Below are 27,339 nucleotides of genomic sequence, written 5' to 3' on the forward strand. Positions count from 1 at the left end.
TTAATGGTTTAAAGAAGATCTTGATTGCTGAAGTGTACCTTCATTTGTATGTAAATTGTAAGAAAGAAGTACAGAAATTAGAAATGAAGGATGCTGTATGTTGTCCCATAAAAATTTTATTTAATTTTTGATTTGATAATTCATTTTGATTTTTTGCCTTGAAGATTTATTGCCATGAAAGCATTGTTTTGTCAGATGCTCTGGTTAATGTGATTTTTCTTTTTCAGAGTGTTGTTAAAACTAATACCTTTTGTATTAAAAGGTGCTCCTTCAGGTAAAGTGTCTTCAGTTAGCAGCTCTTCGGGAAACAAACTTCAGACCTTGTCTCCCTCTCATAAAGGGATAGCAGCCCCTCATGCAGGGTAAGTCTACATAGAATTTATTTTTTTAGTGATATGTATATTCATATATGCTTGATACTAAGATTTTATTTTGTTTAGGTAACATGAGGTCACACAGAGTCGGACACAACTGAAGTGACTTAGTACACACAAGCACACACACAGTTGGCTTTTTCATTCATCTCAATTTTCTAAGTTTGACTTTTAATATATTGCTGATCAGGAGCTTGCATACTGCTCTTGAGAGTCTAAATTAGTATAACCAGTTTGGAAGAGGTTCTGGTGGCATTTATCAAGAGCCTTAAACATTCATATTTTCCATTTCATAATTTTACTTCTGAGAATCTAGTCTAAGGAAATTGCTTAAAATACAGTAGACCTTTTGTACTAACAATTTTTTTTAAGCATGTATCAGGCACTGTGCTAGATATTTAACATTATTATTTTTTTGTGTGAACTATTTATTGTATTTAATTTTATTTGCAATAGCAAATGATACACTAAACAATAATTTCTCATGCATACTTAACTAAAAAATTATGACATAACAAAGCCTTTGTAAATCAAAAGAAATTTAGAAATAGAAATGGATTATTTTTCCTTCTCACTGGAATATAGCCTTGTCTCACCAAGGCCCAAATTATTCTGTTTTTTGTTTTTTTTTTAATTTTATTTTATTTTTAAATTTTACATAATTGTATCAGTTTTGCCAAATATCAAAATGAATCCGCCACAAGTATACATATGTTCCCCATCCTGAACCCTCCTCCCTCCTCCCTCCCCATACCATCCCTCTGGGTCGTCCCAATGCACCAGCCCCAAGCATCCAGTATCCTGCATCGAACCTGGACTGGCAACTCGTTTCATACATGATATTTTACATGTTTCAATGCTATTCTCCCAAATCTTCCCACCCTCTCCCTCTCCCACAGAGTCCATAAGACTGTTCTATACATCAGTGTCTCTTTTGCTGTCTCGTACACAGGGTTATTGTTACCATCTTTCTAAATTCCATATATATGCGTTAGTATACTGTATTGGTGTTTTTCTTTCTGGCTTACTTCACTCTGTATAATAGGCTCCACTTTCATCCACCTCATTAGAACTGATTCAAATGTATTCTTTTTAATGGCTGAGTAATACTCCACTGTGTATATGTACCACAGCTTTCTTATCCATTCATCTGCTGATGGGCATCTAGGTTGCTTCCATGTCCTGGCTATTATAAACAGTGCTGCGATGAACATTGGGGTACATGTGTCTCTTTCCCTTCTGGTTTCCTCAGTGTGTATGCCCAGCAGTGGGATTGCTGGATCATAAGGCAGTTCTATTTCCAGTTTTTTAAGGAATCTCCACACTGTTCTCCATAGTGGCTGTACTAGTTTGCATTCCCACCAACAGTGGAAGAGGGTTCCCTTTTCTCCACACCCTCCAGCATTTATTACTTGTAGACTTTTGGATCGCAGCCATTCTGACTGGTGTGAAGTGGTACCTCATAGTGGTTTTGATTTGCATTTCTCTGATAATGAGTGATGTTGAGCATCTTTTCATGTGTTTGTTAGCCATCTGTATGTCTTCTTTGGAGAAATGTCTATTTAGATCTTTGGCCCATTTTTTGATTGGGTCATTTATTTTTCTGGAGTTGAGCTGTAGGAGTTGCTTGTATATTCTCGAGATTAGTTGTTTGTCAGTTGCTTCATTTGCTATTATTTTCTCCCATTCTGAAGGCTGCCTTTTCACCTTGCTAATAGTTTCCTTTGATGTGCAGAAGCTTTTAAGGTTAATTAGGTCCCATTTGTTTATTTTTGCTTTTATTTCCAATATTCTGGGAGGTGGGTCATAGAGGATCCTGCTGTGATGTATGTCGGAGAGTATTTTGCCTATGTTCTCCTCTAGGAGTTTTATAGTTTCTGGTCTTACGTTTAGATCTTTAATCCATTTTGAGTTTATTTTTGTGTATGGTGTTAGAAAGTGTTCTAGTTTCATTCTTTTACAAGTGGTTGACCAGATTTCCCAGCACCACTTGTTAAAGAGATTGTCTTTAATCCATTGTATATTCTTGCCTCCTTTGTCGAAGATAAGGTGTCCATATGTGTGTGGATTTATCTCTGGGCTTTCTATTTTGTTCCATTCTATATTTCTGTCTTTGTGCCAGTACCGTACTGTCTTGATAACTGTGGCTTTGTAGTAGAGCCTGAAGTCAGGTAGGTTGATTCCTCCAGTTCCATTCTTCTTTCTCAAGATCGCTTTGGCTATTCGAGGTTTTTTGTATTTCCATACAAATTGTGAAATTATTTGTTCTAGCTCTGTGAAGAATACTGTTGGTAGCTTGATAGGGATTGCATTGAATCTATAAATTGCTTTGGGTAGTATACTAATTTTCATTATACTGTATAAGTACAAACTGACTTCATTTTGATAAACAAGAAAACTAAGGGATGGCCATATGATTATTAGAATGTAGCCTTGTTCTTTGTATTTACAGATACTGTTTATAAAGTTGATTTAGGAAGCATGACACATGTTATTTTCAGATCTAGAGTCTTAGTTTGGCTTTTATATAGGAAATATATAGGATGGTATCTATCAATAGAGAGTTAATTGCCTTTTGTTTCCTAATTTGGACTACATGTAAAGTGTTTAAGATCTAAAGATAATTTATTGTATTTTCATTGTAGAAAAAGAACAAGATCAGCTAACAAGATCTGATTAGTTAAATTCTTTCTTTTTGTCATGCTTCCAAAAAGAAGAGACAGGCTATTCTTTTTTTTTGTTTTTAATTTTATTTTATTTAACTGTACAATATTGTATTGGTTTTGCCATATATCAGAATGAATCTGCCACAGGTATACATGTGTTCCCCATCCTGAACCCTCCTCCCTCCTCCCTCCCCATACCATCCCTCTGGGTCGTCCCAGTGCACCAGCCCCAAGCATCCAGTATCGTGCATCGAACCTGGACTGGCGACTCGTTTCATATATGATATACATATTTCAATGCCATTCTCCCAAATCATCCCACCCTCTCCCTCTCCCACAGAGTCCAAAAGACTGTTGTATACATCAGTGTCTCTTTATTCTTAAAGAGACAGGTTATCAGTAGAACAGGTGTTTGAAAGAAAAAGGTTCTCATCTCCCAGTGCTAAAAAAAAACTCATCTGATTTTCTTTTTATAGCTGCTCTACTGAGTTGACTCATTAGATACGTAAATATAGAAATATCAGTATGTTTTAAGTTTATAAGTGGAGGTTTCATTTATGGTTGACTGTGAATTATAGGTTGGTAATTTTTTTAGTACCTTTCCTATCATACTGGTAATCTTAACCAGTTGGCAGTATTAAGTTATACTGACACTCTTTTTAAGAGGGCATGTGAAGCTGGCTGGTAAAAATGAAAAGGGTTACTGGATTTTGGATTAAAATACTAGATTTCTAGATCCTACTTTGCCCCTAACTAGTAGCTACCTGACTTTGTTCTTATCTGTTTTCTCTTTCTTGCTCTGACAACTTTTACTCTGCTTATACCTTGACAGCTGATGAACATTTATTAATCTTTAGGAGAAAATGTTTTTACTAATGAGCAAAAACTTGGGGCACAAGAATTTTACAAGTTTTGCACTGCTGTAATGCTATAAAGATTTAAAAATTTTTGTTTGTCCCATATTAAACTGTCAGGCATGAGTGTTTAAATCTCATTTATCCATGCTATATATGATGCTTATGTGTTAAAGGACTGTTTCTAACTGCTGGAAAGAGAGTGGTGATGTATGCTTCTGACCAATATATTACTATGTTAATATAATTACTGTATTAACTGATAGTAATATGATTATTATACTGAATAGAATCATTCATAGCTGTCCAGTTAGTGACAGAGCTCATTCCTTTTTTAGAATTACTGAGGTAATGGTTTGTCTCTTTCCCTTACTAGATTATAAAATCTGTGATGGCAAAGCTCTGTGTCTGCTTTGCTTACAGATATAACTACAAAATGTAGTACAATACTTGGCATACAGACACACAAATTTTTGGTGAATATATGAAATAATAGTGAATCAATAAATTCAGATCCTGATTTGTCAACTTTTTGCAACATCACAGAATCATGGTTCTGGTACTTGTAATTACTTGAGGTTTGTATGACTGTTCTTTTGTCTTTTCATACTAAAAAATTGAAGGCAAAAAGAGAAGGGGGTAGCAGAGGATGAGATGGCTAGATGGCATCACCGACTCAGTGGGTCTGAATTTGAGCAAACTCCAGAAGATAGTGAAGGACAGGGAAGCCTGGTGTGCTACAGTCCATGGGGTCAGAAAGAGTCAGACATAACTTAGTGACTGAACAACAACAAAAATGATTATCATGATTTTTATTGACACAGATAATTCAGAATTGAGTAAAGACAGAATTAAGACATCTGGTTAGCTATAATGTTCAAGAAGTTGAGCATCTTTTGAGATTAGTAAAATGAGTCATTTTAATGGTTTGAAATTATTTAAAGCCTGGTGTGTATAGTCTTTATTGTGTTTGCCTGTAATCATACATATCAGTGATCGATAATATTTAGCATATATTGAAATCACACCATAGAAAAATTTATCTTTTTACTTGGAAAAATTCAGATGATAAAGCGTCTGTCTACAGTGCGGGAGACCCAGGTTCGATCCCTGGGTCGGGAAGATCCCCTGGAGAAGGAAATGGCAATCCATTCCAGTACTCTTGCCTGGAAAATCCCATGGACAGAGGAACCTGGTAGGCTACAGTCCATGGGGTCACAAAGAGACATGACTTCACTTTAGCTTTCACTTTCTTTTGATAATTCTAGACAACCTGTGATTCAGCTGATTTTAACAGAATTTTTTAAAGCAAAATACATCCTAATAGAAAAATTTTTCTTGTGCCAAAAATAGTTTTATTTATTCCTAGAGATATTAGAAGTATGATGAAACCCAGAGTTTTAAATAAATATTGCTGTACTTGAATTATGTCAGAGACTTTACACAGTTGTACCTAGAGAATTGTTTTCTTAATGGTTAATTACTAACTTAAATGGTATTTCAGCTGATAATTTTCAATAGTTAAAGTATCAAATTGCAGAGATTTACTTCTGTTCAATTACTCTAAGAACTAGAAGTTTACTTTGGAGATAGGATATAGTAGGTGTGGTAAAACTAGAGAAACAATGCAGATAAGGAGCATTTTTTTTTTTTATGAAAAAATAAATTGGTTTCTCATGCTTTATATTAACAGGAGTGAGAAATGAATGTCTAGGTTTTGAGTATATATTTATATGAGTGGAAACAAGCTTTTCTTATAAGCCAGTCATTTGATGTGTGTGGTTTGTGTGTACCATTATTTAGATTTTTATGAACTTCTCTGACTTTCATTATTGGTCTAGAAATGCCTCAACCTAGAATTGCACAGTTTGGCTTCCTATGTGGATAAAAATTATTTCAACTATTAGACTAAGGAAGCTCACTTTGCCATGGAATTGAGTTACTATGTTATCTATATAGAATTTAATCAATGAGTTTAACCAATAGTAGAAGTATGGAAGGCTTTGAAACTTTGAGTGCCTTGAAACATCATAGCTATAGATGTCCACATAGATACACAATACCTCTTGGTAAAATTTATCCCCAAATTAGGACGACCCAGAGGGATGGTATGGGGAGGAAGGAGGGACGAGGGTTCAGGATGGGGAACACATGTATGCCTGTGGCAGATTCATTTCGATATATGGCAGAACCAATACAATATTGTCAAGTTTAAAAATAAAATAAAATTTAAAAAAAAGTCATCTTTTTGTTTTATCTCTTCTGCTCTGTTATAGTGTACAGGACTGAGTGGCTTATTTATTTCCTAAAAATTCACTCTCATGGTGTCAACAATAAACAGGGACCTTTCCTAGGTTAAAGTTTATCTCAACTCAGAAATAGATGGATATGTTGCCAAATATTTGCAGCATTGCCAAAAACGCTCATTCAGCAATGAATATTTGGAAAGTCTGCCAAAGCATTTTTCCTTTCTAGATATACTATTCATATTATGGCAGTTACATACAACTAGAGATAGCCCGTTTAAAAACCCTGGGTCCATCATTTATATAAATGTATCAGCTTGACAAAAAGTTACACATTTTTGTCTTGGACTATAAGATAGTGATTTTGATTGTAACTCTTTATGGTAAAATTTTAGATCATCATTGAAATCTTCCTTTCATTTCGATTTTAAAAAATTTAAAATAGTTAGCATCCTCTCAAGTGTGGAATTTTGATGTTTTAGAGCAGGTGATCTTTTTGAACTATGGTCTGAGGGCCAAATCCTGCCCAACAGTTGTTTTTATTGGAACATGGCTACACATGGCCACTGGTGAATTGTCTATGGCTGCAATCATGCTATAGAGGCAGAGTTGAGTGCGGCAGAGACCGTATAGCCTACAAAGTCTGAAATATTTACTTTTTAGCTTTTTATAGGATAAGTTTGCCACTCCCTGTTTTAGAATGGGTAAGTAGGAATTTTATTTATAATTTGAAGGTAGGGATTTTAAGGATTCTTTATTTATTCCCTGTTTTTAAAGTTATGTGGACTGTCTAAGAAGTTGGACCATATATTAGTGTCCAGTGAACCAAAGGGTTTTTATTTTTTTGAACTTTCATTAATCCATTCAAACACATTTCTGTGGTTGAATTAAAAGAGTAGTAACAGATTAAAAGTATACTTTCATGTTAATCTGACCAAATCTAAGTACCAATGTAAGGGTATATCCTTGAACTTCATTTGGAAATTCTATGTTTTGTATATCAGATGGGAATTCTGTTTTGTATATCAGATTGCTTAGTCTACACCAAATTTATGCTCTGTAGATGTGCTTGGTTGGCTTTAAAATATGTTCCTTCTTTTCTTTAACAGCAGCAACAGTGATTTTACTGCTAAATGGATTTCTTTATTCCTGCCTTAATATCTTTCAGACAATGCTACCTTTCGTGTAGCATTGTCATTACTGAATTGGACCCTTTAAAAGAAAAACGGCATAGAGGCACTCTGAAAACATTGATGTTGATATTTCTGTAATGATTACTATCACATTGAAATTACAATTGTCAAACTTTGTAAATAAGATAAAAACACATAGTACAGTAGATTTCTCATTGTATGTTTCCAAAATTTATTATCAGAGTAACCCCAGATGTAGATAGATGTATAAACTAAGTATTAAAATCACCAGTGGTGATGTTTTTCATAATCTGAAACATCGAAGACCCCTGAGGGCAGGGCAAAACGTATAGTAGAGAATTCCTGCTTCCTTTACTTGTTTTATTCACTTCCTTAAGTCAGTTATCAATGGTTTGCAGACCAAGAAACACATCGAGAAGAAACTTCAACCAAAGTGCAATCAGTTGGGCTTAAAACTTTAAATTCCTTTTGAAAATATGTCGCCACTTTTGCAAAGAATTCAATTTCTTTCCAAATATCCCTTTAATCCTGTTGCTGCTTTGACTTATTTTTAATGCTACTGAAGGGAGGAAGGAAGGGACAGAAAAGAAATGGTTTAATAGAAAAGGAAATGTGGATAAAGAAGCATTCTTGTTCACTAAAATAAATGTGAAAATGGTACATGAGAGCTGTTCTGGATCCAAGTCAGTTAAGGAAAATATTTAAGTATTTGAAAGATCTTTTGTTGTAAACTGATAATTTTAGCGTTTAAAATTTTTTATTGATGTATAGTTGATGTACAGTATTCACAATTTTTAAAGGTGATAATACATTTATAATTCTTAGAATATTTGCGTATATTTCTTGTGTTATTCAATATATCCTTATGGCCTAATTATTTTATACATAGTAGTTTAAACCTCTGTGAGCCCCACCCCAAATTGCCTCTCTCTCCTTCCCTCTTTACCCTGGTAACCACTATCTTTCAGTCAGTTTCTTTTTTGTTACATTCATTAGTTTATTTGTTAGATTCCACATATGTGATGTAATAGTATTAGTATTTGTAATTTATATACAAATAATAGTATTTGTCTTTCTCTAAGTGACATACTTCCCTCCATGTCTATCCACGTTGTTGCAAATGGCAAAATTTCATCTCTTTTTATGGCTGTGTAGTATTCCATTTTCCATTTGTTTGGTTGTGTGCGTGTGTGTGTGTACATGTATATATATATACACCTCATCTTTATCCATTCATCTGTTGATGGACACTTAGGTTGCTTCCATTATCGTGGCAATTGTAAATAATGCTGCTATAAATGTTGGGATGTGTGTATCTTTTTGAGTTAGTGTTTTTTCAGATGTATGCCTAGGAGTGGAATTACTGGGCCATGTGGTAATTTTATTTTTAGTTTTTTGAGAAATCTCCATATAGTTTTCCACAGTGATTACACCAATTTATATTGTCACCAATAGTATAAGAGGGTTCCCTTTTCTCCAAATCCTCACCAACATTTGTTATTTGGGTCTTTTTGATGATAGCCTTCTGACAGTTGTGAGTTGGTAGCTCATTGTGGTTTTAATTTGCATTTCTCTGATGATTAACTACAATGAGCATCTTTTCCTATGCCTTTTGGCTTTGGAAAATATCATCTTTGGAAAAATGTCTAGTCAGGTCTTTTGCTCTTTTGATGTTGAGTTGTATGATCTGTTTATATATTTTGTATATTAACCCCTTATTGATCATAACATTTGCAAATATTTTCTCCCATTCATTTGGTTGTCTTGTCCATGGTTTACTTTGATGTCCAGATGGTTTACTTTCATTTTAATTAGGTCCCAGGATAAATTCAAATTTATTTAAAACCTTAACACTGACTATCATTTCAAGGTTTTTCAAATATGTAAGCAAAATTTTATATGTAAAAGCACTTATCATTAATTTATATAAAGATTATATTTATTAAAATCATATAAAATACATTTATGTGTAAACTTATATAACCTTGATTTCACTGAGCATTTAAAATTTATTTAGTTAGACCTTAAAAATAACATAGCATAACAATAGAAATCTACAGTGGAATGAAGTGATTTGAGCTTAATAACAACATTTACTAACATTTAGCCTAAGTAACATTTGAATTGTGATACACATACATATACATAGGTAGACCTAGACCTGGGTCTCCTGCATTGCAGGCAGATGTTCTACCATCTGAGCCACCAGGGAAGACCAGCCTAAGTAACATTTGAATTGTGTGTATATACACACATTCATATACATGGGTAGACAAACCGATTGAGTTGAATTTCATAACACAGGTATGTGGTAGTAAAATCATCATTGAAATCTGCCTTTTAAAAAATTACATTTTTAAAATCTGAAAATACTAGCAATCCTTTCATGTATAGAAGATATGTAATATTCCCAATAGAGAATTCCCTTTACATTTTTATTAGATTCCACTCACCTCCTTTGTTTTATCATTTGTTAGATTTTAGTAGTTCTTATCATATTAGAGGAATCCGTGTTTTAAATGTTTCTAAATTTTAATTCTGAATTTTAATTTCAGTAACTTTTTTTTCTGAGGAAGAAAGTAAAATCTTTTCTTTTTCCAAATCCACAGATACCTTTTGTAAGAAAAATACTATTTGGAACAATAGTGCTTTGATTGTTATTATATAATTTAAAGAAAAATCTGATTTATTAATTAAAATTCTAAATAGGTTAATTTTCTACTGATTGCTCACAAATAAAATGCGTAAAATGTTAATCTTAAAAATTTTAGAAGTTTTGTTATTTTGTATATAATAAATATACAATATATTTATTGGAGGCATTTAAAAAATTCTTTAAAATGTTTTACTGAGTGTGATGTAAACACCTAATGTAAAGCAGCACCGCCTGCAGAGTATTGATATCAACTTTTACAACAAAATGCCGGCTGTGTATACGATATTGAAGGAAGAGAAACTGAATAAAATGTTTCCATCTGTAGAGATCCTTATTATCTAGAGGGATGACCAGATTCTTTTGAGACACTAAACTGTGTAATAAGAACAAAGAAAGCATCAGGTCTGTCTTATTCACCACAGTATTCCCAGAATTTAGCACAGTGCCTGATACATAGTGGGTGCTCAGGATTTAAATGAGTAAACAAAAATCCCTTGAAAAAACTCTTTGTTATCAAGCAGTGATGTGTCCTTCAGTAGTCACTGAAGGTAGTACTCCTAGTTTATTAATTTAATTTTCCCTGCTCCCTACTTTGAATGGATATTGATTGGTGATAATATCGTTTGTTTGATATAAAGTAATGAAATCTCTGCAAACCTGCAGTTTTCTGTTATTCAGTAGCTGAAAATCCTTTATAATTTTGGTTAAAAATATTAGCTTGAGATGGCATGGCCACTTCTAATTTTTCCATGTAGTTTTTAGAATTGCCATCAATGTTTTCATAGGATCATGCTTAATGTTTCTCTGGATAAATTTGAGAAATAGGAAAGTTCTGTGAATTCAGGGAAGGGGACAATTAGATTATTTGTGAGCTCCATAAGAACAAGCATCCTGTCTGTATTTATGTACCAGAATAATAACGTCCAGTTCACTGCTAGCTTCACAAATTTTAAACAGTTGTTGTCCTTCTTAAGTTTTTTTTTTTTAATTGATTTCATTGCCCTGCTATGTGTAAGTGTGGATTATGTTAATATGTTTGTCAAAACTGGCAGCGTGGCCTGTGTAATCAGGATTTTCATATTTAATAATGGATATTGTATGAACTATCTGAGGATTCTTTTTGACATTAGTCCTTACCCTGGCAGTTAGATAATTATGAAAGAGCTTGGGGGGGTGGATTTCTAATGAATCAGAATAATGTCTTAAATTTTTTTTTGAATATAAAGAAACAGTAGCATTCTCCTTATGGGTACACCTTTATATATTTTAATAGTAAGATGGACAAGTTAGGCCCTCCACTTTGAACTGGAAGACATATGCAAAGATTGTATGAGAGCGATACAAAATCAGACAGTGCCATCAGAAGACATGAGTTATTACCCATTTACAAGCAAGTATTTATAACTCAGTTTGGTTAATGTTTTTCAGCTATTTCCTTAAAGGCTTTATATAATGAAATACTATAAATTTGTATATTCCTATACTTAAAATTTTTTATTTTAATCATTTTTAAGCCAAGAAGTGCTGAATAATCTTCTAGGATTTATAACAATTGATTTTTGATGAGCATTTCTATTCTATGTCTATTTTTAGAGCATTCATTGAATAAAATTTAAATTTTAAATTAAATTTTAATTTTCAGAGGGTTGAAATGAGTCACCTTAATAATTGTTATTTTTATTAAACTATTTTTTAGGAGTAATATTATTTAAAAATGTATAGGGAATATTATATCATATATTATATAAATATAATATTGCTAGAATATCTTTTAGTTAAGTACATGATAAATTATCAAAAAGCAGGGAAGAGATCTTAGAAAACATTCAATCCAGGGATCCTCAGTCTTTGTGTTAGATAGTTACAAGTTCCACATAACACAGGGAAGTAAACACATTCCCTTCTCTGTACTGGCCTCGCAGACTGAGAGGAGAAGCAAGAGTGGCAGTGGCAGTCTTGGACCTCTCCGCACAAGTCTTCAAAGCTTACAGGTTTGTGCCCCCAAAGCAGGTCTTGCCCTCTCATCGTCAAATGATGAACTGAGGGTCTCATAAGTTAAATTACTTAATACAGCTCACCTAATTAACCTTTAAACCAAAGTCTACCACAACAGTCTCTTATCCATAAATAATAATACATTTAGCTAGATATATAATAAAACAAAGATGGGAAAAGTCTTCATCATTAACAGCCATCTTGTGTTGTTTTTAAGTAGAACAGTGATAAATTCTAGAAGGAAGAATTTGTGCACTGAGCTTTTTTTCTTTGCACCATTCCTGCTATCTGTACCCTCCAAAGCAGATCTCAGAGAAACAGGGATTAGCAATGGGGTAGAGGAAGTGCAATTGCAGTTAGACCTTCTTTTATTATTGAACTGTAGCAGGCAGATTGTATCAATGGACACATAATAAGGTAGCACTTTCAGACTCTGACCAGGAAGAAAAATGTGTTGACGGTGTGAGACTGGAGTATCACGTTTTAAGTACTGATCAAAATGGTTCTTGGCATTCCAGTTCTACCTTATAGATGTTACTAAAAATACACAATAGGCATTGAATAATGACAGCTGTTGTTGATAACTTATATTTTATTATTTTTTATTATTTTCTAATTATTTGAATAACTTGATATGAAGTTGTATGTGTATATGCATGGGTATGTTTGTACTGTGTATATATCTCATATGTACATTATATGAAGGTGATAGTATTTCTAACAAGTTTTTGTTCTTGAGCCAAAAAAACCAAAAACCCTGTCCATCCTGTTCCTCTATGACTCTCACTTGGAGGAATTGCCACCATTTGGCAGGGAGTTTTCAGAGACTGAATTCCTAAAAAGGCATGTGATAGTTCTACAACATCCCTAGAGGGGCCGTGTGAAAGTAGAGTAGCATACACCTCGTGGGTGGACTTGCAGTGAGCGTTTGAAGGCCATTTGAAGAGGTGCAGGGTAACCCATACATGCACCAGGGTGATTCTTGTCAAAGTTTAGAAATAGTTTAAGTATTCAAAGTTGCCTCCCTTTGAATGACATCATTGCATATTGAATATAAGATTTGGAATGAGACCCACATAAATTCAAATTCAAACACTCTGACCATGTACTGTGAGTGAAAGTTGCTCAGTCATGTCTTACTCTTTGCGACCCCACGGACTGTAGTCCATGGAATTCTCCAGGCCAGAATACTGAAGTGGGTTGCCTTTCCCTTCTCCAGAGGATCTTTCCAATGCAGGGATTGAACCCAGGTTTCCCGCATTACAGGAGGATTCTTTACCAACTGAGCCACAAGGGAAGCCCCAAGAATACTGGAGTGGGTAGCCTCTCCCTTCTTAAGTGGATGTTCCTGACCCAGAAATCAAACTGGGGTCTCCTGCTTTGCAGGCAGATTCTTTACCAACTGAGCTATCAGGGAAGCCCAGCCATGTAATAGCTTTGCACTTAATCTCTGTGACTGTGAGTTTTTTCAACTTTAAATGGGAATAATATCTTCAGGGATTTTTGTGAAGATTAAAGAAAGCGAAGTATGTATAGTACCTGGTATCATATCTGGCATTTGGAAACTAATAGATGTTGTTACTCCCTGCATGTAATTTGGAGACAACTGTTTAAAATTTTGGGAGACTCTCTCCAACTTTGCTATATAAGTAGGGAAGGAAGAATTTCTGCCAGAGTTTGAGAACTTAAAATATACAAAGGCATTTTTTAAAAGAGGATTCTGCTTGATCATGTAACACAGTATTGCTTATCTCTGAAATGAAAAGATTTGACTAAATTTCTAAAGAGAGGGAGGAAACTAACACTAATGAACATCTTACACCTAGTTCTGCAATGACTTATCTGTCACCGTGGGGAAATTACTTAACTACTCTTTGCCTCAGTTACCTCCTTTGCAAGATGGAATTAGTAATCCTTACTGCTTCATAGGATTATTATGAGGATTAAATAAATTTTATATGAAGGTGATTAGAAATGTAGCTACAGGAATTCCCTCGTGGTCCAGTGGTTAGGACTCTGCACTTCCACTGCAGGGGGCTTGGATTTGATCCCTGGTTGGAGAACTAAGATCCCTCATGCTGTGAGGTGTGGCCAGGAAAAAAAAAATGCAGCTACATCAAATGTAGTAAGCACTGTTAATGTAAGTGTTAACTTGTAGTAGCAATACTAATAGTAGTAAAACCATCATCACCCTCCGCTATGCTAAATGTAGTATCAATTACATTTTATATATTTGACTTCCTATAAGTGATGATGGTCACATGTTATACATGAGGGAACTTGGACTCAGATTGCCAGACCCAGAGTTGTTCAGTGGCAGTTGGGATTTGAATCCAGATTCATCTGAATTCCAGAGCCTATACATTTTACCATTTTTACCTCATATATAAGCGTTCTTTGATTCCGGAATTTTCAAAAAGGTATGATCAGCCACTTTACTGGTAACAGATAGCCCAGGTTGTATAGTTGGTGAAATTAAAATCTTTAGAGGCAAGAGTATATTAACCAATTCATTCCAGTTGCTTTTTCTAAGAACAGGCTTTCATAAATGGAATATTATTCTTTAAAAATGGTTAGCAAAATTTTTAACCACATCTTGTACATCTAACATTATTATTTAATTCTAGGCACTCAACAAGACTTACCTCTAGTTTGAGGGGACTGTAGATTTAAACTTTAAAAAATTTGAAATGTTAACTTATAAATTTCATGTCAAGAATATATATTTATTTTTTTTTAATGATTTTATGTACCATCAAGATAATCTTAGTCAATGCAAAATGCTTTGGCTTATACTTCATATTAAGGATTTCGGTTGTGAAATAATTATTTGGATTTTAATCTTTTGAGTTTACCTTTCTATAGCTTCTAATTATTTTTCTAATCATTCTAATAAACAATTTGTGAAAGAAATGCTTACTATTCAGTAGTTTTTTTTCATCATGCCATCTCTTCTGTCTTCTAGGACTAACATCAAACCTCGAAATTCCACGCCACCTAGTTTGGCCCGAAATCCTGCCTCAGGTGTGCTTACAAGCAAAAGAAAAACATACAGTGATAGCTACATGGCCAGGTATGTTTAGCTCTGATATTGTAATAACGAAAAATAGGTCCAAAGACCATGTAAAAAATTTCTATCAGGTTATTAATAGAAAATCTAATTTTTCCTGTGTGATTTAATTTGACTTTAATGTTATACAATAAAGACCTAGTTTTGAGTGTAAATAGTATTTTCTTATACCTTGTAGATGCAATTTTTATGGTAAATACTCAAATACAGTTTGTTCAGTACCACTGGGTGCATTTGTGTTTTTTATGTCTTAATTGTAACTGCAGCATGGTTATTTTTACCTCTTCAAATTGAATAATAGACTTTTTACACTACTGCTATTATAATTTTCAGCAGCATTTTATTACATTTAAATTCCTCTGATGAGATTGTGATTATCCATGTACATCCCTTTCTAATATGTCACAATATTTGCACAGCTTTGACATTGGCTCTGTTTTGCAACATATAATGAAATCATTCCAGTTATAAATATTTTATTTTTCATATGTATCCCAACTTATTCCATAAAGTTTTAAGGAAAGGTACAGAATGTATAGTGAAATACAACATTGTTTTTTAAATTAAAGAAAAATAGGAAAAAGAAAGATGAGATTTAAAAGATAAAGTGGAAAAAGAGTGGGGTTAGTTTACAAAGTTTGTGTCATGAGACCTGTAGATAGGCCAGCCCTGGGCCACAAAGTGGCATATACACTTTGTTGTAGTAGCCAAAGTACAGGAGAATAGAAGAGTAGTTACATGATTCTTGTTGTCTGAAACAGAAAAGTAAATCACTTTTTCTGAGAAAGTAAAACTAGTCCTGAGACCTTAGAAGTTCTGCTCTGATTTCTCATATAGAAGCACTGTGTAATTTAGTGGTTAACTTATTAATTAACATCCTACTGAATGTGATTGGTTGTGTTATATGAAACTATATATATTGTCTGCTTTTTATAAGTATATAATAATGTACAGACATTCATTATTCATATTTAATCCAGGAATAGATTTTTAAGTATCTAAGATGCTAGCTCTCCCTCCTGGTTTTGCCCATTAGAAGAAGCATCTGTGGAGCTTTCCAAAACCAAACAGGTGGAGATCTCTCCCAGATGGAGAGTGGGGTCTGGGTGTCTGCCATTTAGAAAGTTTTAAGAGTGATGCTTGTGCTTAAGACGAGAACCATGGAGGAATTGATAAGTTGCTGTCTTTTCAGCTAGGTTCTTTAATAAGTATTGTTTGTCTCACCTGAGGCTTTGATACGTATCTTTGATTCATATAAGGAAGTGAACTTCTGTTTCTTAGAGTCCTGGATTATGGCTGTACTGTGTTCTATATGTGTGGAACCATGTGCTTTGAATCAGTGCTGAGTGTAAGATTAACATTCTGTTACAGAATGGAAAACTTAATACATATGCTTGAATAAATGAATAATTTTATCTTTCCAAAGAAGTAGACAAAGTGTTAACAGGCAGGAGCAAAAATCACATTAAAAAATGTTTGGAAAAAAAAAAAAAATGTTTGGGATATTCTCTTTTTTTTTTTTTTAGAGCTTTATATCTGATAGGAAGCCCTGAGCCTTACTCACCTGAAGACTCAACCTCCATCCTAGACAAAAATACTTATAACCAAAACAGATGGAGAATTCTCAGAGATTTCTTTTTCTGAAAGTCTGATAGACTACATTTCCTGGACAACCCTTCCAAATAGAACACCTGGAAATACTGGATAAAAGAGAAAATAAATATATTTCTGAATGTATAGCTTAGTTCTCAACAAACAAAGGAAATTTCTAAAGAAAAAAATACGAAGAAGGTTAGAGATCAATTTGGTAAATTAACTGTGACACTGCAGCTACTTTTGAGGTTTTCAGTGGTCTTCACTATATAGAGAGTTGGGTTTTAAGGTAATTTGGGGAGAGAGGAATTGACTTCTGGTACTTATACAAAATAGTGTTAAAAACAACTTTTCCTCACCCTTCCCACCATGCCTCTTGCTGTAAGCCAGGATTCTTGAGAGGTTCAGCAAAGATTCTTCTTAGACTCAGCCAGAGGCACTTATATGACTGTATATTATATTTGTCACTGGGATTGTTTTCAAAAATATGAGAGGATAGCAGGTCAGTGTTGGGTGTTTTCTCTTTCATGGGAGGCTTTGCAGCATTCCTGAAGCTTGTCTTCCTCAGCTATCCAACTGACAGCCCAGGTATAAGAGAATAAGATCTCATAGGTGGGTATAGGGTCAGTTTAAGTAGAAGTCTTTTTTCCCAAAGGGAATCGGCATCTCATAATAGCAGTATCATAGACATAGCTTCCAGGTATGTCCAGTTTCAGTGAACTGCTTGCAAACACTGTTGCTTAGCAACATCGCTGGCATTTCACCTCTGTTGGGTTTTTATTAAACAGAGCTGAGAAGTTATCCCAAGGTCAACTGTGTCCACAGAAGAGCAGAAAGGTTGTGTTAACCCTTCTCTCACAGTATTCAGAGGGTTATCTCTTGAGTGAAAGCTGGACTAGGGGAAAAAAAAACCAATCAGGAATAAGAGTCCAAGGATACTTGTCTGTCTTAGCCATGGCTCAGAGAGATGTGAATTACCACTGATAATTCATAACTATAGGTGGGCCTTCATATGAGTTTAAGGTTTGAAAGTAAAACATCTGCATATTCTAATAAATTCTTAACTTGGATACTCTTGGTTTAAGGGCTTCCTTGGAGCTTAGAAAAGCAAAAGCAGAAAGAACCATCTTATGAAATGCTGTTAACCCAGGCCTCCTGATTCTCACAGGTGAACACACATGAGCTTGCAATTCTGAACTACAAAACAAACAAATTTCAAGCCATACAGAGAAACAGGGAATCAGTCATGAGTGACAGCAGAAAACAAACACATGTGCCCAAGACTTAAGATACTGAAATTCTTCAGACATTACTTATAAAATAAGTCAGGTTGAAGTATATAAAGGAATAAGACAGGGAATTGAAGTCATTAACAGTGACAGTATATTATCACAGAAAGATTAGAGATCTTTATAGAAGAATCAAACAACTCAATACAAGAGGGAAAAGTTCAATTCAATCGCTCAGTTGTGTCCGACTCTTTGTGACCCCATTCACTTGCAACTCACCAGACTTCCCTGTCGTTTAGTTTCTCCTGGAGTTTGCTCAGACTCATGTCCATTGAGTTGATGATGCCATCCAAACATCTCATCCTCTTTTGCCCCTTTCGCCTTCTGCCCTCAGTCTTTCCCAGCATCAGGGTCTTTTCCAGTGAGTCAGCTCTTCTCATCAGGTGGCCAAAGTATTGGAGCTTCAGCATCAATCCTTCAAATGAATATTTAGGGTTGATTTCCTTTAGGATTGACTGGTTTGATCTCCTTGCTGCCCAAGGGACTCTCAATAGGCTTCTCTAGCACCACAGTTCGAAAGCATCAGTTCAGTCAAGAGCATTAATGATGAGATTAAGAAGTTTTTAGTTTTACTTAATAGTATTATTTTCTGTTTCCCAAGGCTTACAGATTGAAAATTACTGTCATGAACTTTGTGTTTCTACTTTCTCTCTGTACCTCTCCAGGCCAGATGGAGACTACATCTCTTCATTTAATGGTGGAAACACTAAAGGCATTGAGGGAAATTCAGCGGGACACTTACCAAAATTCTGCCATGAATGTGGGACTAAATACCCTGTAGAATGGGCAAAGTTCTGCTGTGAATGTGGTGTTCGAAGAATGGTTCTGTGAACAGAATCCAAAAAAAGAAAAAGCTAAGTCCTGAATTTTATGATTATTGCTGCTTGGACATCTAGAGCACTTCCTCTAGTGATTTTGTGCTAAAATTACTCAAAATACTTTTTTTCAAGTTTTTGGAGCATAATTCTTTGGCTGTGTAATGTGTGTGTATATATGTGAGTGTACATATACTGTATATAATAAATACCTGATAACCTAAGCTGTGCCATTCAAGGACATACCTACTTATCAGTCAGAAAATAACTTTAGGTGGAATCATTTAACTTAGGTATTCCTTTTCTGTTGTTAAAGTACATTACTATACTTCGACAAACAATCCAGCGTTAATGCTTAGCGCTCTAAGCTTTCAGATGATCATTACTTTGAGTAGGACATCAGAATAAACATTTTTATTATTGACCTATTTTCAGATAGTGTCATTGTAGGATGGAATGCTTGAACTTTTGAAACTGAGAGAATATTTTAGTTACAATTAGTTGTGTCGTTTTCCTGTAGAGCTCTTTAATAATTAATTTTATAAATATTTTTTAAAAAGAGAGGGAAAAACCCCAATTGTGTATGTTGCTGTTTACTCAGTGTATTATTGATTCTATAGAGGTTTTTACTCAATTCTTTAAAACAATTATGCAGTTCCCTTTTCAGAGACACAAAGCTGAAAATACAGCTGTTTCTTTTTCTAGTTATAACTGAATGATTTTTTTTTTTTTTGCTCAGTGTGTATTAGTTTACCACACATTCTTTCTACTTCTGATTGTCTTCAGATTTCACTTTTGTCCTTTTTTCCCCATTATCTCATGCCTGAAGAGTAGTTTGCTACTTCATTTTTGCAAAGCTGGCAAGTTAATTATTTAATAGAAGGTGCATAAAGTTCCTTGCAAAATCTTGCATTTATATCTATGTATTTGAATTTAGAAGAAATTAATGGATTTTAAAACAGATCATCTCACCTAATAAACAATTAACTTCGATAATTAATCCTTAGTGCAGGGCATGCAGGTAAAAAGAATTGAATTTTAGTCACTTGAAGTATAGTTATATGTATTTATGGGTAGGTTAAGAGAATGTTAATATTTAATTTTTCCTACTCATGTTTTTCTTCCAGTGTTTCGTGCTGAAGCACTATTTACTTCACAATAAAAAGCCTCTGAAAATGCATTGCTGTAATGGATAGCTGCTTTATTATGTAATTAAACATTCACAAAAATGTAATTATACTTTCACCTTTACTTTGACTAAAATACAGCTTTTAATCATTGTCACTTTCAGTGTAACATTGTATTTACTAGTAAATACCTTTGGTTGCTTGTGCAGCCAAATTCAGTAATTCAGTAGTTATTTTTGTTGAATCAAACCTAACAAACCTTGATCTTATTATAAAGGTACAGCAGATCATTTATAGGCAATCTCTAACTTCTTGTTTATGATTCTGATCAATTGTGAGGATCAGGGTAGAAATTTGTGGCTTATAGCTTTCTCTGAAATTCATTTATACTTAACTTTATAATTTTATTCATTAGTTTTTTTGTTTTGTTTTGTTTGTGTTTTTCATTTGGTCAGAGGATAACTTAGTGGTAATGGAAATTAATGATTTACATTATAGTTCCTTTCCTGACTTTCAATAATTTTTTTTTTCTGGTTGCCTTTATTTAGTCATATTGGCCAGAAGGAAGGGTCAGAGTTCAAAAAAACTATAGTACAGCTTATTCCATCAACTAGAATAGCTTTAATAAATTTAGGAGAATAATGTACATATCAGAGTTCCATTTCAATTGTTTATGTTCTTCTGTTCTAATTATTAGAAACCATATAAAGAAAGAACTTTAAACTCTTGCTTTATCTAGAATTGAGCACTATTTTCTTCCAAGTATATTTTTAAAGATCACATAATTTTTGTCTGCCCAAGGAAGGGATAGCTAAGTGATCTTAGACAAAGTGGCACATGTTTGTTTCTCACTGAATTTTACTGTGGCAAGTAAATGTTATAATGTATACTATATGGAAATGAGTTGGTAAGAAATCATCTAATTCCAAAACCCAGAGATTGTTACAAACAGTAAGTAGGTGAAATATATTAATTAATTATGAAACATATCGATGCAGTGTATTTAAATGCATTTTTATATTACTTGCATATATTATTTTCATGTTGATTTGTTGTGCAATAGTTCAGTTTTTAAGAAATTTTCCTAGATCTATGCATCATTTATTTTATTTTTATTTATTTTCACAAGTATTTTCCAGTGTGGTAGAATGAAAAGATGATTTAAACTTAAATTAAAACTGTAAAAATTGCTTATATAATATTCTGAAAGTTATTAGCTTGGAAAAGTAGGAGTAGTATGGCTGCTGTTGTCTCTTGTTCACTCTGTTTTTTTAAATTACAAATAATGTCTTCATTTTTGAACCTATTCAATAAAGACATGAAGCAAAAAAATGCCACTTGGTTTTCATTGATGTCGTATCTTTTTTCCAGACACAGGTAGAAAGATAGCAATCTACTGAAATAATAAGAATATATTCAAAGTAAAATACAGACTTTTTTTAATGAGAAAGAGTTTTCACTGGCAGTTTTTTTATGTGCTGTCAGCTTTCAAAAGGAGTTACTACTGTTTTATTTTGAAGTGTTTTATAACTTCAAAGCATTATAAATCTGTTTCTTCACAAGATTTTTAAGGCATAGAAATTCTCTTTTTAGGCAATAAAATTTGGCAGATGAAAACATTAGAGATATGAGGTTAATAAGGAAACATTATGAGCATTTCTAATTAGGTAATATACAGTTCAGTGGCAAAAAGTATTTGTGATGAATACTTAATTAGATCATCCTATTTAAAGCTTTAAACTATAGCTGTCTGTAGTGAAAATATTAGACATGTTTAATTTGTACTCAATTTTCCTTAGGCTCAAGGTGGATACTTTCTACCATGAGTAGAAGCTCAGGGAATGAAAAATAATAGAATACATACATAGCTACAGAAAGTCAGCAGGGCTCTTATGTCTTTATTAGCATTGCACATATATGTATTTTATATGTTAAGTGTATTTTTAGTTTTAAAATGGTTAAGTGTATTTTTAGTACTAAAAGTCGATTGATTTGTCCAACGATTGTTCTGTTGAATATAGTAGTGGAGAACCATTGAAACAAAGTTTACAATAGCCATATTCATTTTTATTTTCATTTAGAAAAATTTTAGTTAAATGTCACAATAGTCATTTCTTTCTATACAACTTTTCTTTTATGTGTGAATTACATTTTTGCCACTAGAGGGTGCTTTTAGATAATTTAAGATTGCTATCCCCTAGTAATGGCCTCTCGGGAATAAGATGCTGAGAAAGATTGAAGGCAGGAGGAGAAGGGGATGACAGAGAATGCGATTTTTGGATGGCACCACCAACTCAGTGGACATGAGTTTGAGCAAGCTCCGGGATTTGGTGAAGGACAGGGAAGCCTGGTGTGCTGCTCTCTGTGGCGTCACAGAGAATTGGACAGACTTAGCGACTGAACGACAAGAACAACTGTAATAAGTAGGTTTTTTTTGATGACATGAAATGACAGAGATTTATAAGATGTAGTTTTTTGTTATATATTTTGCTCTGATTTTAATAGCCCATGTGTTTTTTGTTTGTTTTTAAGAAACATAGTTTAGCTCCTTTGGGGCACCAGCCGGGCAATATTTGATAAAATCTTTCATATTAACATCTCACAGAATTTTGTTAGCAAAATTATGCTTCTCAAACGTATTACTCTTGCACATTACCACATAATTCTTATACTATTTCTTTAACATTTCATCCTAGGACAGGGAAGCTTAAAGTTATAATCCTTAAGGTGGGTTTTTTCCTTCAATCAGCTAACCTTATCTAATGAATGCAAATGAGATCAATTTATATAGGAGCTAAATAAGTGCTTAGACCAAATCATATTAGATGCACAAAGCTAAAACTTTATAAACATTTTAAAGAATGCTTTTTGTGTTCTTTATTCTATGAAATGCTGGGAATCAAGAGTTATACATAAGGTGTGATTTAGTCCCTGTCCTATAGTTGATAATTTATTTGGAGAAGTCATTATATAAACAGATACTTACAGTTTAGGACAAAACAAAGGATTTTTAATTGAAGTATAGTTGACTTACAATGTTGTGAAAGAATTTAACAGAACTTAATTATAAAAACACCAACAAAATTATTTGTAAGTGTTGAAGCTTCTTATCACAAGTCATTCAGTTCACCATTTCCTATTTTTTTTCTCCTTACCTTGTCCCAGTGCTTAGGAGAAAACTTGCTGGAATATAAAGAGCTGCACTACCTTTTAGTGGGGAGAAGTGGTAGAGAGGGTATGTGAAGGATGAGTGTGCATTCTAAGTCATTTCAGTTGTGTCTGACTCTGTGACCCCATTGTAGCCTGCCAGGCTTCTCTGTCCATGGGATTATCCCAACAGGAATACTGGAGTGGGTTGCCGTTTCCTCCTCCAGGGGATCTTCTTGATGCAGGGATTGAACATGAGTCTCTTACGTCTCCTGCATTGGCAGTCAGCTTCTTTACCACTTGTGCCACCTGGGAAGTCCTATGTGTATGGTTGTTCAGTTGCTCAGTGGTGTCTGACTCTTTGTGACTCCATGGACTGCAGCATGCCAGGCTTCCCTGTCCTTCACCGTCTCCCGGAGCTTGCTCAAACTTATGTCCATTGAGTCAGTGATGCCATCCAGCCATCTCAACCCCTTCTCCTGCTTTCAATCTTTACCAGCATCAGGATCTTTTCTAATGAGTCAGCTCTTCGCATCAGGGGACCAGAGTATTGGAGCTTCCGCATCAGTCCTAATGAATATGTGTGTGGTGGGGTCTATAAAATGGGAGCTGTCAGAGCTGTGAAAAGTGAACTACTTGGATTGTCCTGAGGACTGAGGACAAATCATCATTGAGTAAAAGTCACTGATAATTGCAATTGTTCAATCTTATCTCACAGAACTCTTCACTTTCACTGTCCTGTTTTTTTTTGTTTGTTTCACGTCTCTGCTCAAAGCCTCCGTTTCTATGCCTGTTTTGAATTCGCAACTATGGATAGGCTGCCAGGAGTGGTGAGTATACTTGACAATGAAATACTGATTTTCATTCATTGAATCACCAGTCTTAAAATCTTAAATTATAATACACTTGAAGACTGCCTGGGGCTTTAAGATGAATGACCTTATCCACTGATGATGGAGATACAAATTTATGATACTTTTTGAAGAAGTTGACTAAATTTACTTTAAAAGCCTTTAAAATACACATATCTCATAATCCAGTAATTTTATTCCTAAAATGTATTTCTTCTTGAAGAAATAATCTGAAGAAAAATATTTATGCAGAACACATTTAATAACACTATTATTTGTAGCGATAAAAATTAATTTAGTAAGTTAAAGCATTTTTCAAATAATTTTTAATGGCATGGTGAGGTTATGTTTTGTTATTAGAACAAAAAGCTAGCCTAAAATAGTGAATGTATGTAAAATACAATTGCAGTTGTATAGAAGATGAGACAGATAAAAAGGCTTTTAAAGCATTTATATTCCTCTTTATATTATGTTTATTTCTACTCTTAAGTAGTTATGATGTTACATATTCTTTATATTTTTTGTATTACCAGTTTTTAAATGAATATATAATACTTTAATACATTTTAATCTTTAAAAAATGAAGAGGTTTATGTTTTTCAGAATCACTCGCATTTGATAATTTATTGAAAATCACTACCTCCTCTTCATTTGTTTTCTGACATTCACAAATGTACAAATGAATGTCAGAAAACAAATGAAGAGGAGGTAGAGATTTTCAATAAATTCAGGGATGGGGGAGCCTCGTGGGCTGCCGTCTATGGGGTCACACAGAGTCGGACATGACTGAAGTGACTTAGCAGCAGCAGCAGCCCTATATTAATAGTAATTATTAATAATATATTTAAGCTAGCTTCTGTGATACTTTTGTTAACAGTGGTTTCTGTCAACTCTGTAATTTTAATAAGATAATTTTTCTTGAATTTTCTTGAATACTCATATTCTGATATAGCCCTCCCTTCAACTGTTTACCACCTATGACTTGAAGAATTTTGACAAGTCTGAGAAACACAAATGAATTTTTGATTTATAGAGCTAAAACAAGAATTAAACTTGGTCTAAATGTTTTAGAGTTTTTTTTTTTGTCTTTCTGCTTTTGATTTTTGAGGGGCAAATATATATATGTTTACTTATTATACTGTAAAACTTTAAAGATTTTTCAAAGTTATCTTATTTCTCCCTCTTGTTATTTTAGTCAAGAGGAATAGTTTAAGAAACAAAAAGTTTTAATAATATATTTCCATTTTTACTAATCTTCCCAAACTTAGGAGTTCTAATAAGGAAAAAAGCTCATATGGACCACACAGGAAACATCAGAAATTTTTCATTTTGAACACTAATTCTTCAAGGGTGATTTCCCTTTAAAAAATTGGTATTCAGTTAACAGTGTGAAAATTTAAACCTAAAAGTTTGTTTTCCAGTCTCTTACTATAGACAAAAGCAAAGCACCATTTGAATGAACAACATGTGTTCTAGATCAGCTCTGTATTCTTGATGAGGCACTGTATTCTCATGGTCTTTGTTTTTGATAAAGTGTTATGGTTCTCCCTCTGGTGTTACTAGAAAGATTGTTCGTCACTGATACAGTTACCAGAAAGCTGTTACATGAGGAGGGGCTTATCACTTACTGCCTTAGATACTTTATTTAACTAAACTTTGGACAATACTAGAAGTTAAACACTGCTTAAAACATAGCTAGTAGTGAAAAATTGTCTTGATCTATTTTAAATCTGAGGGTCATTTGTCATGTTTGTGGCTAGCATTTTTTGAAAACCCTGTTTAGTAAGTTTTCTCTACTGAATTCTACTACCTCCAAATCTTAGCCAGAATTTAGTTTTCCACCCTTTCTTGCAGCTACAGAGTAGATATGTAACCTTGGAACTATGGAACAGACTGAGATTCTCAAACAAACAATGTGAGGAAGCAGACCCTGTAGTATGCATCTGTTTTGAGGATGGTGGTGAGACACTGGGCTTTGAAGGGAACTGTGAGAGCATCAAGAAGTGACACCCATTTTGCAAGATACGACCTGTTCCTCTTTAACTCTGAACCAGTGACTATGCCAAGGGAAAAAGCAGGAAGAACACACTGATTCATGTGAAGAAGTCAAATGACATCAAATGGATTAAAGGTAATGGATTATTAAAATATGAGTGTTGAATGATGCTTTTTCAAAGGTAACTGGGATTCCTTCTTACTTTTTATGTTTATATACACAGCATCTGTGACAGCAGCCCTAGAGCCCAGAGCTTCTGATCTAAGTCCAAATGCTAAATGATTTAAAGTTGTTTTAATTTTAAAGTCACATGTCCCCGTGGTGGCTCTCTAGCTGACTGTTCTCCACTGAAGTAGTCTTTCATTATAATTTGGGCATTGTTTCTGGCTGAACAACTGCCTAACTTGATTAGCTGGCTCTTCCAGAAATTTCTGTGAATTATCCAGCAACTTTTAATAAATTCTTTTTTGCTTAAACTAAGTAGGCTGGGATCTGTTATTTGAACTCAAACCGTTTTCAATGGTAAAATTTAGTTTGACTTTGTGCTTCCCCTTTACAATGCCAATACTAATGAGAAAAGTGCTTAAAACCATGTTCTGCAGCAGGAAATCTTCAATACGTTGAGTTAAGACATCTTTCCTCATCCCAGTTATGGTGTGAGATAATCACAAACTGAATTTTAAGAAATATACTTTAAGTTAATATAATTATATTCATCAGCCAAGCCCAATTTGAGGATTACCAGTAATGTATGTAAAATCTTTGCCACGAATGTCTGACATTGGAGTTTTTATATAATTTTAGGTATATGTACATGTTATATATTTCTCAAATATTTAGCTTCTATTTATGTACCAGGCACTGATCTAGGGGCAGTGAACCAACCAGTCAAAAGCCCCTGCCCTTTTGAAGTTCACATTCTAGTGGATGAAGATTGACAATAAAGAAGATAAATCAATATTTTACATTAGAATGTGATGAGTGTTATGGAGAAAAAGTGGGGAAGAAGTGGTTAGAATGAGACTGGTTGGAGAGTGGAAGTGGGTCGCAGTTTTAAATAGGGTTTCAGGGATAATGGCATGAGAGAGTGACATTTGAGCATACAACATACAGAGGGCTGAGCCCTTATTGGTTATTCTTTTTGTTTACTTTGTTGAAATTGTTTACTGGGTTTAAGTGCTCTGTGTTATGAGTATTTAATATCTTGAAGCATGTAGGTGGACAGCAGAGAAAAGAGATTTCATTCAGAAGATAAAGGACAAAGGCTGTAAGGTAGGACCCCTGTAACTAAGGAATGGTGTGAGCAAAGAACAGATTAGAAACTTAAAATTCCCAGATTTTAGTTTTATGTTTTATGTTTAGTGGCCTCCTCATGCTGTGGAGGCCACTAAAATGGTTTTGGCTTACTTATAGGAATAGGGAGTGATGTGATCTGGCTTAAACATATAATCTGAATGTGTGTTCTTTGGCTCTGAATATGTGTTCTGTGGGTTTTCCCGAGGGCTC

The 27,339-nt window shown here is 34.0% G+C and overlaps 1 protein-coding gene across 5 annotated transcripts in view; it reads left to right on the plus strand.

The window, feature by feature from the left end:
- The window catches only part of ZC2HC1A (zinc finger C2HC-type containing 1A), a 58,845-nt gene extending 32,532 nt beyond the window's left edge, over window positions 1-26,313 (plus strand). For 2 of the 5 annotated variants that reach the window (XM_055546334.1, XM_055546330.1), the window contains 4 exons: window positions 263-362; window positions 11,873-11,941; window positions 14,911-15,018; window positions 18,563-20,402. In XM_055546334.1, the coding sequence (XP_055402309.1) occupies window positions 263-362; window positions 11,873-11,941; window positions 14,911-15,018; window positions 18,563-18,728 (443 nt within the window). In that variant the 3' untranslated portion in view covers window positions 18,729-20,402. Of the gene's footprint in view, window positions 1-262; window positions 363-11,872; window positions 11,942-14,910; window positions 15,019-18,562; window positions 20,403-25,691 lie in introns of those variants that run through there. The other 3 variants (XM_055546335.1, XM_055546336.1, XM_055546333.1) reach the window with 3 other exon arrangements.
- The last annotated feature ends 1,026 nt before the right edge of the window (window positions 26,314-27,339 follow it).

This window comes from Bubalus kerabau, chromosome 14 (assembly GCF_029407905.1).
Source record: "Bubalus kerabau isolate K-KA32 ecotype Philippines breed swamp buffalo chromosome 14, PCC_UOA_SB_1v2, whole genome shotgun sequence".
Classification (NCBI taxonomy): domain Eukaryota; kingdom Metazoa; phylum Chordata; class Mammalia; order Artiodactyla; family Bovidae; genus Bubalus; species Bubalus kerabau.